At 42.6% G+C, this 12,305-nt stretch overlaps 2 protein-coding genes across 2 annotated transcripts; one reads left to right on the top strand and one right to left on the bottom strand.

Annotated features, from left to right (window-relative positions):
- Positions 1–266: 266 nt before the first annotated feature.
- Positions 267–9,680, bottom strand: LOC121621582 (methylmalonate-semialdehyde dehydrogenase [acylating], mitochondrial-like). Its single transcript, XM_041958064.1, has 12 exons — positions 9,550–9,680; positions 9,176–9,217; positions 7,270–7,344; positions 6,622–6,783; positions 6,382–6,460; positions 5,093–5,395; positions 4,572–4,693; positions 4,085–4,274; positions 3,765–3,946; positions 2,789–2,968; positions 1,897–1,995; positions 267–1,302 (listed from the first exon to the last, which is right to left on the bottom strand). Exons 1-12 carry the CDS (start codon positions 9,583–9,585, stop codon positions 1,198–1,200), a joined length of 1,575 nt encoding a protein of 524 aa, XP_041813998.1. The 5' UTR covers positions 9,586–9,680; the 3' UTR covers positions 267–1,197.
- Positions 9,681–10,093: 413 nt separating this feature from the next.
- Positions 10,094–11,911, top strand: LOC121622457 (sterile alpha motif domain-containing protein 15-like). Its single transcript, XM_041959414.1, has 3 exons — positions 10,094–10,208; positions 10,335–10,433; positions 11,485–11,911. The coding sequence occupies exons 1-3, from the start codon at positions 10,122–10,124 to the stop codon at positions 11,656–11,658; spliced, it is 360 nt and encodes a 119-aa protein (XP_041815348.1). The 5' UTR covers positions 10,094–10,121; the 3' UTR covers positions 11,659–11,911.
- The last annotated feature ends 394 nt before the right edge of the window (positions 11,912–12,305 follow it).

Below are 12,305 nucleotides of genomic sequence, written 5' to 3'. Positions count from 1 at the left end.
TAATTTTCTGCCAACAGTAGCATTATTTCTGATGTTTGCATTTCACAGGCAGTCAGAACAGTATGATGTTTTCAGAAGCTAAATTATAGGCTATGCATTGCTGAATCAGAATAACTCAAGTTCAAACATTTTCACTTAGGTTCAATGTCATCTGTGGAATTTATCAGGCATCGTTTAGACCTGTGCCTTCTTTACACCATCACACCAACGTGGATACTACAACAGAACCACAGGACCATTTCAACACAAATCAGAATTCAGTTGAATCAAATGCTGCCTTTATTCAAACAGTGAACCACAGACTTCCTCTTCATTTTCAGCCACATGACCTAAGAGAGAGGTCAAGGGGACAAAGACTGAAATAGCTTAGATACTTGGGTGAAAAGATTTCTAGCACATACTGAATGGTAACTGCAGCACAACTACTAACAGTTTCATCACAGGAATTTTATCATAACAGCTTATAAAGAATATCAGATGTCAAGTCTGTGTCATGTAAAACACTGCAATTTCACTTCTATACCATTTATGGCCACAAAAAATATCACTCTGACAATACATTACAAAACCATGAACCTCTATCCGACACACAGACATGTTAACCCCAACCCTGGACAGTATATAGACGGATATACATTTTGAGGACAAAAACTCAGCAACGCTTATTTCATTTTTAAAGATGTAACAGATAATTTGTGACGTTGTTCTGATGTACCATTTGTTCCATTTATCTCTACTTTTCAAGCATCTACATGCTCTGATAAGCAGAACAAGCTAAAGAACCACAGAGGATACTGATGGAAGACTATCGCTGCTTTAAAGGCAGAATCCCTGATCCTTTTGATTTCTACTGTGGGCTTTAAGAAATGCCATACCAGAATACACAGCAGATCATGAAAATGATGGACCCTGATTAAATCATAGTCCACCTGGTCAGAACAGAACATGAACAGGAGAAAACAGGTACAAAGCACAACAAACTCATTCATTGCATCCATCCAGCTCCTCTCCCAACATCTCCAAATGACATGTAATTTGCATTTGTGCAGCAACTCTAAGAGTTCAAACAATCACCAACCAATAATCCCCAGTGTGAAAAAGGACAAGTAACCTTCTTTTCCCCCCAATTCCCTCCTTGGGCTTCTTCTTAAGGCAAATGAGAAGTCATTGCAGGTTATTGCTGGATGTGCTCTCAACTTAGCGTCCCATGGTTGGCATGGTAACAGCCGGGCTTGTCACAGTGGCATCCTCAGCCTTCCATTGCGATGTCACAGTCTTGATCTGAGTGTAGAACTGGATGCCCTGGTGGTAAAGAGACAACTGCTATGTCAGCTACCAAATACTTGTGAATATTATTTATTTATATACAGAACAGAGTATTTTTATGATCTAACGTCTTGATTCCACCAGGTACGGCTCGATGACTCGAATCTGTGACGCAGCTTTGTTCTGTCCTTCGCACAGCTTCATATCCCACGAGGAAGGTTACAGAAGCGGACCTTTTTCCTGCTCAATTTTGTTGATTTAGTCATCTTTCCTTAATTTGTGTGCTTCCACCAGGGGTAAGTAGGCTACGTCGTAAACTGCTTTCTTTTTTTTCTGTGTTTTTATGATCGGAAGTCTGCACAGGGTGTTTCATTTTGAAAATGAACTGCAGACTCTATGCCATTCCTGGGTCTGACTTCCTGCCCGGCTTGAACTGCTCTGCTTCCATCAAAAATAGACTAGACGTGTAATGTAAGCTGAGCAGAGCGAAGAGCCACTCCTGAAACGTGGTGCGGTGCGTCTGATGGAATCACAAGCATTGTCTGAGTGGCCGTGTCACAGCCGAACGTGACACAGCCACGCCCGGTGGAGTCAAGCCTTGACACATGACAAACTGCTTTTGATGTTTACCTGCTTGCCGTAGAAGTTAGTGTCTCCTCGGAATGAGCCTCTGGAGCCAGTGAAGGAGAACATGGGGAGGGGGACGGGGATGGGCACGTTCACACCGATCTGTACAAAAGCATGCACACATTAATACGAAATCACACATAACTACGGCAGGGTACAAATACACTAGGGATCAAAGTATAACTTGCATCATTTGGCTGGCACAACCTTCCCAAAACTGGAGGTGGACGGTATGTGTAAAAGACACGTGTGACAGATCAATATAACGTATTTTCGTCTTGCCACATACACCAAAAGGTGCTCTGGAATCGCTTTAAGAGTAATTGTGAAGGAGACATCAACAAATAATTCCTTTATGGATGAAGGTTGTGAATTTTTTTTCTCTCCATCCGCATGAAAAATGCTGTTATACATTTAAAATAAAAGAGTCCACTGGACCAAGACTTCATAATCACACAGGATCTGGACCAGACCACTGCAAATTGGCTGCTGCTGCTGCAGTAACGCAGGTTTGAGACAGTCCTAAACTTCCTATGTATTGGCAGATGATATCTGACACAATCTGTCTTAAAACATAAGACTGTTGTCTGTTCTTGTTCTGTGCTGACATGCCTTCAGTGTACATTTGGGCATGTGTGTATTGTTTCAAGACAGACTTTCAAAACTGTGGACCCATCCTTCAAATGTCATGAAAAACAGGAACACAATAGCTCTACTCCTTCGAGCCATCAAGTTGCGCAAAAATGTTCCGCACAGGTGACTTGCTGAGGACCAAAATAACACTATAGGTGATCCGGTTGGATCCCAGTCAATCTGAAAACCATACAGAACCAACAGCTTTTTCTAATGTATCTTCAGTGTCCTTAAATTCAGCCTTTTTAAAAGTGTCTCTCACCTGGCCAACGTCCACCTCGTGAGTGTATTTTCGTGCTGTGGCTCCATTGGAGGTGAAGATGGCGGTGCCGTTGCCGTAGGGGTTTCTGTTGATTAATGAAATCGCTTCGTCGAGACTTTCAGCCTCCAGGACGACAAGCACTGGTCCAAAGATCTCCTCTTTGTAACACTTCATGTTCGGCTGGAAAGAACAACAAAATGATCACATCAGAGGTTCCTCCAGCATTTAACATCCTCCGCAACTATGCTTTAACTGCACTTAGCAACACTTACAGGTACTTTCTATTCTAATATGTACCGTGTCTGACAGGCCACGCTCTTAACAGGAAGCCTTGATGGGTGGTGAATAATGTCCCTGAGAAAGCTACACGTTATTAGATGACAGCTTTATAAATCTGTGCTGTGACAGCCAAGTGCCTGGGCAGGAAAATCTGCCCCGAGTCCCCAAAATTCACAGCCTGACTTTGAGGCTTAGGTGTAAAAGCATTTTATCAGCTTTCTTAACCTGGGAAATTACTTCCATCTCCTCAGGATACAGGGAGCTGTCGAGCTCTTTCAAACTGAGCTCAGCAGACAGATAATACGATGACATATATTATGAACAGTTATGCACATTCAAGAAACTGTGGGAACAAAGAATGCTGAAATGTGATTTTGACAAGCATACTGCAAACATACTGAGCTGATTCAAAGTTTTGTTAGACAGCGACACAAAAAAAGCTCCACAGAAAGTAGTTCTTGTAATTTACCCTTAAGCAAAGGACGTGTTTTGTTGTTGCTAAAGATGTTGCCATTTTTAGAACGCTTTTCAGAGTCTCTTGTTCCAACCTCAACTTTATTTTTCTCTAAAACTTGCAAAATCACATACTTGTAGTTCTGCAAGCAAACTGGTCGTGAGCTTTATTATATCAGAATTTTTGGTAATTGAAAAAAAAAAAAAAAAGTGTTGCACCCTTTGTCTCCAAGACAAATCTCACCGTAACATTGCTCAGGATGGTGGGTCCTACAAAGTTTCCATTTTCATATCCTTTAACATTGACATTTCTCCCATCCAGCAGCAGCTTGGCACCTTCATCCACCCCACTCTGGATCAAATGCTCCACCCTGCCTTTGGCTTCAGGAGAGATCAGGGGCCCCACATCTGCTCCAGGCTGATCGCCTTAAGGATACATACGTGTAAAATTTCCCGTAATGAAGGGCAGTATCATGCTTCAACTGTTTTTTCCAAATGCATATGAACAAATACCATTTGAAATACTAAGCAAATTTGTGTTGACGCTATCACTTGTTAAGTTACCTGCGTTCACGCGCAGTGACTTAGAGCGCTCCACCAGCTCTGGGAGCCAGTCACAAGACTCCCCTACGAAAATAGCAGTGGAGAGAGCCATGCAGCGCTGGCCTGCTGCTCCAAAGGCAGCACCCACGAGCTGGTTGATGGTGTTCTCTTTGTTGGCATCGGGCATCACCACACCATGGTTCTTGGCACCCTAAAATGAAAAATGTAGGACACGGCTCAGCAGGGTTTCTCTCCAGTTACACCGCGGGACATCAAACAGAAGCAGCACAGTGCAAATCACATATGCTACAAATCTCAGTGACTGACAGCTATGCACTGAGCTGTTGTCTTGGTAACAGCAATAGTAAATACTTTGCTCCACATGTTTCTGTCCATAACAGTAGGAACAGCGTTTAATCATGGAAAACAACAACCTAAGCCTATTGGACTGATAATGATGGAAAGCAGTATATTTAGTGTATGGATGTTAAAATGAGTGCTGGTGTACCATGTTGGACTGCACTCTCTTGCCGTTCTTGGATCCACGCTCGTAGATGTGCTCTCCAGCCGGGTTGGAGCCCACAAAGCTGATGGCTTTAATGGCCGGATGGTCACAGATGAAGTTCACGGCTAAACAAAGATACAAATGGATATAGTAAATCATCTCTTCTTCATCTGTGCTGTACCCTTAAGGCACAATATTAGAGCACAAAGGCCTTGAATACAGAAATTCAAATCCTCTTGTCTAAAACACTCCTGAATTACTTACAGATATAGGCTGCCCGTATTTTGTAAATTTCCCATCTACATTTTGCCAGGGGCTATATGATTAGTGCTTGAATCGTCCTTGGACCTTTCCCTGTAACACACACACACACACACACACACACACACACACACACACACACACACACACACACACACACACACACACACACACACACACACACACACACACACACACACACACACACACACACACACACAGAGAAAGAAAGAATCTGAATAAAGACGGAGACACACACTCACCTGCGTGCTGGCCGTGGATGATGTTGAGTGTACCATCTGGTGCCCCGGCATCCTGGAGCATTTTGGCCAGGAGCATGGTGCATCCTGGGACCCGTTCAGAGGGCTTCATCAGGTAGGTGTTGCCACATACCATGCCAATGGGGAACATCCACAGAGGTATCATAGCAGGGAAGTTAAAAGGGGCGATACCGGCACACACCCCGATGGGCAGGCGGTAGGTGTAAGTGTCCATGTCCTTGGTGATGGAAGGTAAGGTCTCCCCGAGCATGAGGGATGTAATGCTGCAGGCATGCTCAACCACCTCTGCGGGGTGAATGAATAAAAAAGTGAAGAGATGAACATGAGATGCACAATAAATTAATTAATGAATCTCTAAAGATTGTAATGGAAGTTGGAGGATAGACTAAATTACAAAATGGGTTATGACATTGGAATGTAGGCATTAAATCAACCTCTTAATTAAAAAAAAAAACTTAATTGATTTATTTTCCTTATGAGTAAACTGTAAAAGAACTTGTGAAAACTTGAAGCACCATTGGTCCCAATACTGTGGGAAATCTCAAGTGCTGGCAGCACACCTGCAGATGTAGCCTGTCTTTCAGCTGATAAGTTAAGAGTTAGTATGCCAGAATAACTTGGGCGTCCCAAAACCAGGGAGCTGCCAAAGTACAAAAAATACTTTGGCAGCTCCGTCTTGTAATAACCAAAATATATCTTCTTTTATTTGCAAGTGTGCAAGGCTCTTAATTTCTCAACATGGCTCTTGTAGATGCAAGTCTGCCAAAGTGAACGGGCGCACAGCAATGAGGGGAAACGCATAATTATCTTTATATAGCATGCGACTAAAAACAGAGCCTGCAAAGTGTTTTACATAAAATCAGAGACACTGTAACATCAGGACTTAATGTGATGCTGCAGGGATTCGGTTTCCTTAACCTTTGTTTTGTTATAATTGGACACTTTGGAAGCCTCTTGAAAAGCAGTTTAAGCCCCTGTATGCCAATATGGCCAAAACGGAACCGTTGCCCCATTATTAATTTAGAAGTGAAAGTCACTTTCGCAGAGAGTCTGGTTACGTGAAAATAATTGACATCCTGCAGCCACTTAGTTCGTGCAGGCAAATGGTATAAAAGGGTGCCAAAGATCTGGACTTTTCATCAGGTGATAGATAGTATAGACAATTGTTTGAACAGCAGGGAATTTGATCTCTGCTATACTGTATCTTCACATGCTAACTAATCAGGATATCAAAACCCAGTAGCACACTAGGAAGTCCATGCTTTACTTACGGAGTCCTCTAAATACGTCTCCCTCTGCATCAGCAAGAGTTTTGCCCTGCTCCAAGGTGATCATTTTAGCCAGTTCTTTCTGAAATATTTGAGGAAAAACAGCTAAAAATTAATTAAAGACATATGCGAGGAAAACAAGTAAAAAGATGTACACATTACACTATTTCCTCGTTCTCTAAGTTGTTATCTTAAAATACAGACATGTTGGTAAAAGATGTAAAAAGTGACAAATTTCCCTACAATGTTATCCTTGATGAGCTGCTGATAGCGCAGGAAGATCTGCTGCCTGCTGAGGATGGAGGTCTCGGACCAGGAGTGGAAGGCTCTGGAGCAGGAGTCCACAGCTGCCAGCATCTCCTCCTGGGTAGCTTTGGGAACACGTCCCACCACCTCATTAGTGGCCTGAGGAGCAGGAGACAGTCCACACCAGACAAGTTGACTGAGAGCAGGGGAAGTCATTACTTATTATTACTGCATATACATCCATTCATTAATATTAATAACCAAATGTTTGCTTTATATCCTTTATAGGTTTGATATTTTTGGTGATGACAGCAGATGGCTGTTTTTGCATGCTATAATCATCCACCATGGCCTTGCTAGAGGCTTATACTTAAGATAAAGCACAAGCTAAACTACTGCAGGACTGGACTTTTGGAAGATATAAAACATGACTGGCTATGTAGACTGGGCTGATTTATCTCACTTTACAAATTAAAATATTACAACTTAGATTTATTACAACAAAGACTCATTTCCCCCTCACCATTGTTTATAAATTACTGCTACAGAGTTGCACTGGTTATTTGCAGCCAGTTAATGTATAGTAGAGGTCTTATTATGGCAGCCTCTTTGCAGGTTGGATATAGTTCATCTATGAATACTTACAGGGTTGTGAATGTCAAGCCATTCAGAGGTGCTGGAGTCAATGAACTTGCCATCAATGAACAGCTTAGTGGTGGGCTAGAGGATCAGAGGAGCATAGGTTTAAAATCCCTTCCTGTCTGGTTACATCGTCACAACGTTCATTAAGGACATCTAGCCATCACCACAACATATACAGTGACTTTTTAAAGCATTTGTTTGAAGTCCATTTACTTTCTATACGGTGAGCTGTGTTATTTGTTCATTTAAAAAAATTCAATCAGATTCAAGTCTGGGCTCTGGCTGAGCCACTCAAGGACATACACAAAGTTGTCCTTGAGCCACTCCTTTGATATCTCGGCTGTGTGCTTTGGGTCGTTGTCCCGCTGAAAGAAGAACAGTCGCCCCAGTCTGGAGCAAATTTCCATCCAGGATGTCTCTGTACATTGCTGCATTCATCTTTCCCTCTATCCTGACTAGTCTCCTGGTTCCTGCCGCTGAAAAACACCTCTACAGCATGATGCAGCCACCACCATGTTTCACTGTAGAGATGGTATTGGCCTTACGAGCAGTGCCTGGCTTCCCCTAAAACATGACATCAGACCAGAGAATGTTGTTTCTCATGGTCTGAGAGTCCTTCAGGTGCATTTTGCTGTGTGCTTTTTACTAATGAGTGGCTTCCGTCTGGCCACTCAACCATGCAGGCCTGATTGGTGGATTGCTGCAGAGATGGTTCTCCTTCTGGAAGGTTCTCCTCTCTCCACAGAGGAATGCTGTAGCTCTGACAGAGTGAGCATCTGGTTGGTCACCTCCCTGACTAGGGCCCTTATCCTCCCGTGCTTGGTTTGTGCTCTGACATGTGCTGTCAAGTGTGGGACCTTAACTAGACAGGTGTGTGCCTTTCCAAATCATGCCCAGTCAACAGAACTTTCCACAGGTGGACTCCAATTAAGCTGTAGGAACATCTCAAAGATTATCAGTGGAAACTGGACGCACCTGAGCTCAATTTTGAGCTTCATGACAAAGGCTTGAAATACTTATGTACATGTGATTTTAGTTTTTGGTTTTTAATAAATTTGCAAAAACCTCAAACTTTTTTCACGTTGTCATTATGTGGTATTGTGAGCAGAATTTTGAGGAAAATAACGAATTTAATCAATTTTGGAATAAGGCCGTAACATAACCAAATGTGGAAAAAGTGAATACTTTCCGGATGCACTGTACTTAACCTAATTTTGAGTATATACTATGTACACACTGGAATATAAATAAGAAAAATTTTGCATGCTGTAGATGTACATTTTTGTTCCACAATGCAAAGTGCAAAGGAATTGTATGTGCTATAAATGGGCACTAATTCACGGGAAAAACATTCAGTTGTCTCTTTGTGAAGGTTTGCCAGTGGCTCTGAAGTTCATCTGCATATGTATTGTATCATTTCCTGTAATAATGTTGTTTTTGAGACATTTCTATCTGCCTCCTTGCAATGAGTACAGGGAAGCTTCTCAGGATTTAAAACAATGTTTAAAAACCCCTTTTTGGATTTTTGCCTCGACAAAATCCTTCCTTGAAGGTCTAAGGGGAGTTTCTTTGACTTAATGTCACAACTCTAACATCTAACATTTGCAAGTTATATTAATTTGCCACAGCAATGCAAATCTGGAGAGTCCTATGAACGTGAATATGTGACTGTGAATTATACTACAATAAAGCAAACGTTGCAGACATTTCTAAAAGCATGTAGCTGCTGAATGTCATGGTGTCATGTGTGTCCAATAAAGAAAATATGTTTCTACTCTAAGTGAACTGCACAATGCAACAAAATGTGGCATGGAGAGTATTCCCAATTTCACAACTAGAAGAACCTGTGCTGCACACACAGCATTCATTCTTTGCCGATTTCCGAAAGCTGGTATGTGGGAGCTCTTACCACTGAGGAGGCAGAGTAACAGCGGCCCAGCTGGAGGGGGACCTGCAAGAGATAAAGCACCAGAGTACAAGTCAAATTAAGTTCTTAGTATGCCCATTGTCCAAGGGCTAATGAATAAGAGTCAAGTCTAAGTGCTCCACTGCCCGTCGCCCCTGTCCACGTGATGCACATAAACATCCTCTCACCCACACAACTTAAACTGCACATAAACATTGAATGCTTGCAAAAAAGTAGTGCTGTACTGTGAGCAACGCTCGTGTTAGGCAACGACTTTGCTAGCTAGCAGTGCAGGTGGTTAGCTATTCTGAGTTGCACGAGCGTCACACAAAACCAAAGAAACATGAGCATAAAACATGAGGTTGAATTTGTTTTACCTTCTTGTTGAGAAGAGACCGGAGGATTGCTGCCATTGTGGACAGTCAGGCTTGTATTTTAACAACTCCGAAGCCCTTCAACCGACCCACAAGAAGGCGGAGTGCAAAGAGAACTTCAGCTAACAGAAACGTTGCACAGGACAGAGCGGCGGTGCTCAGTGCCGCGATTTAATACGATCTACAAAATATCATGTCGCGAGTGTTGGTAACTAGCAGCAGCGCATATAATTTGTCGATCTATGAAAACTGCGCGGGGCGGCATTCGCTGTTTCCGTTCAGTGTGGGCGGGACAGACTGGATTTACAAGCCAATCACTGGGCGCAATTTACCAGCCGCCCTAATTTACAAGAAGGTGATTGGCTGTTTCTATAACCACAGCCTGAAGTCGTTTCTGTTTTTCTAAGCCTTAGAAAAACCTTCTTAAGGAATCGCACCCTGGTTATCCTACAAAGTGCGACACTTCCCGTAGAAACGTACTTTTTAACGCATATCTATGCCTGGATAAAATTTGCTTTTGTGTGTGAAGGAAACACTCATCAACACTAGTGGCAGGTAACAGTTTCTATGGCAACATGCTTACAGGCAACATGGAGTTCCTGCAGTGGAGTTGTCATGATGTTGCAAGATGGATTGAGTCTATCGGATTTCCACAGTACAAAGTATGTAAACGTTCACCTGACTATATAGAGATAACACGGACCCTTATAGCCTATAATATTATATATATATAATATATAATATTTCATTTTTTAATGCTTTGACCCCATTATTCATTTCTGTCGCAGGCATGTTTCACGGAGAACTTCATCACCGGAAGAAAGCTAATTTATGTAAACTGTACCTACTTGCCAAGATTTGGAATCACAGATTTTAAAGACATGCAGGTATTAAGAAGAGACGGAACCTCGAGGTTTTTTTTTTTTTTTTTTTGGGGGGGGGGGGGGGGGTATTCTAACCTTCAAAAAGGATTGATGTAATTATGGAAACATGTTTGCATATCAAAGCTCGAGGCTCACACAATGTTCAAAGGCGTCACAACAGGCTGAGTGGCACCAAGATAATGATGCTGAAACTACTGTAATGTGTATGACCTAGTCTTACCTCTTAGTTTGTCTTAATTTACTCTAATTTTGATAAGTGATTATTTAAGTAGCCTAATTCACCAGGGAGAAATACCAAGCATTTGTTACACATCATGTAAGACATCACTCTGGGCTCAGCAACTTGTCACATGGGCATTTCTTCATAATTTTACTTTTCACAGCCGGGCTAAAGTAATGGATTGATTAAAAATAAAAAAGCTATTAAGATTAACCTATAGAACACATAATTCTTAGTTTCCCCCTCAATTGTATTCCAAATGTCTCTGCAGTACACTCTAAATGGACTGTAAACACCAGAAAACTGCTGTCTAGTCTGTGCCAACTCAATTGCACATCCCATTTGGCACTTGAACACTCTTTCTTTGAACAGTGTGACATCCAATTAAAGTTATGTGTTGTAACTGAGCACCACTTCCAGCAGACGCCTCAGATCAGCTGTATCACATATATGCTGTGTACTGTTAAAGCGGATGTTTTTCTTATCTCTCCCTGAGGTCAGAGCTAAATTGGCTGAAAGCACCTGTATGTATTCAGCTCTGCTTTACTGTAGAAGCATCAAACCACATATCTTGAGACAGGCAGACTCAGTAAAGAATTGCCTGTGCTCATTTTAGTCAAGATTTATATTGGTTTAGCATATAAGCCCTTTGACTCATTTGTTTATGGGAGTGTAGCCTTGTTACCTTTCTTCCCACGATGCCACAATCTTGGCGAGATCTCCTTGAAAGACTAGACACTCTCACTCTCAGTGGGACTACCTTATTAAATAAAGGTTAGACACTGTAAACATATACTTTATCAAAGGACTCAACCCTGCTGTGCGCCCCCGCAGGTCATCTCTGCTCGTGTGCGCGAGCTGCTGGGGATCACAGAGACCCCGTGGAGTCGCAGCGTCGCTGACCCTCCACGGGACAGCATGGCTCTGTTCTTGGAGAAAAAGAGCCAGACAGGTGAGCGGGTGGACAGCCTCGCCTACCAGCAGTTCCTGGACGGCATGCGTCAGTGAGCGGGAGCCTGGCATGAATCACAACAGTAAAGGAGCGCAGCAAAAACCAAGACATGTCAGTGTCATTTCATATCCCCCACTGTCAGCGCATGATGACTCCGATGAGACACTCGCAGCGGGTCACATGCAGACCTTGACATTAACACTTCCCACCAGCAAAATGCTTGTATGTTGCTGTTGTTAGGGCTGGTGGAAAATCAGTTCTTCTGCAAGGGTTTTGTGCAGGTAGACATGTCTGGAAATCACCCCTGAAATGCATCTACTGGCCACCGAGTGATTTCACACCAGAGACAGAGTGCAGCACTTTTTCATACATGTTATATCAGTGGCTTTGTACACACATATACAGTATAATAAACAGCTTAAATAACTCTACCATTTCTGGATAACTATGCTGAAACCACTTAGGCTATTCCTATTGATCTCAAGTGGATGTGTTGTAGCTGGATGGAGCTATTGATCTGGAGTAGAAATCCTCAGGGTAATTCGTGGATGACAACGAACACCTATTTCAAAGTGCCAGGAGGCCCCGGGAGAAGCAGAGTTCATTCTTCTTAGGGATAAAAAACACTGAGTCTGCGAGAAGACTTCTGCGCCGCTGCACTGTTCTCGACTTATGAACATAAAGGCTACTTTGCCAACTTGCA

This window comes from Chelmon rostratus, chromosome 18 (assembly GCF_017976325.1).
Source record: "Chelmon rostratus isolate fCheRos1 chromosome 18, fCheRos1.pri, whole genome shotgun sequence".
Lineage (NCBI taxonomy): Eukaryota > Metazoa > Chordata > Actinopteri > Chaetodontiformes > Chaetodontidae > Chelmon > Chelmon rostratus.
This window is presented reverse-complemented; position numbering and strand designations above follow the sequence as displayed.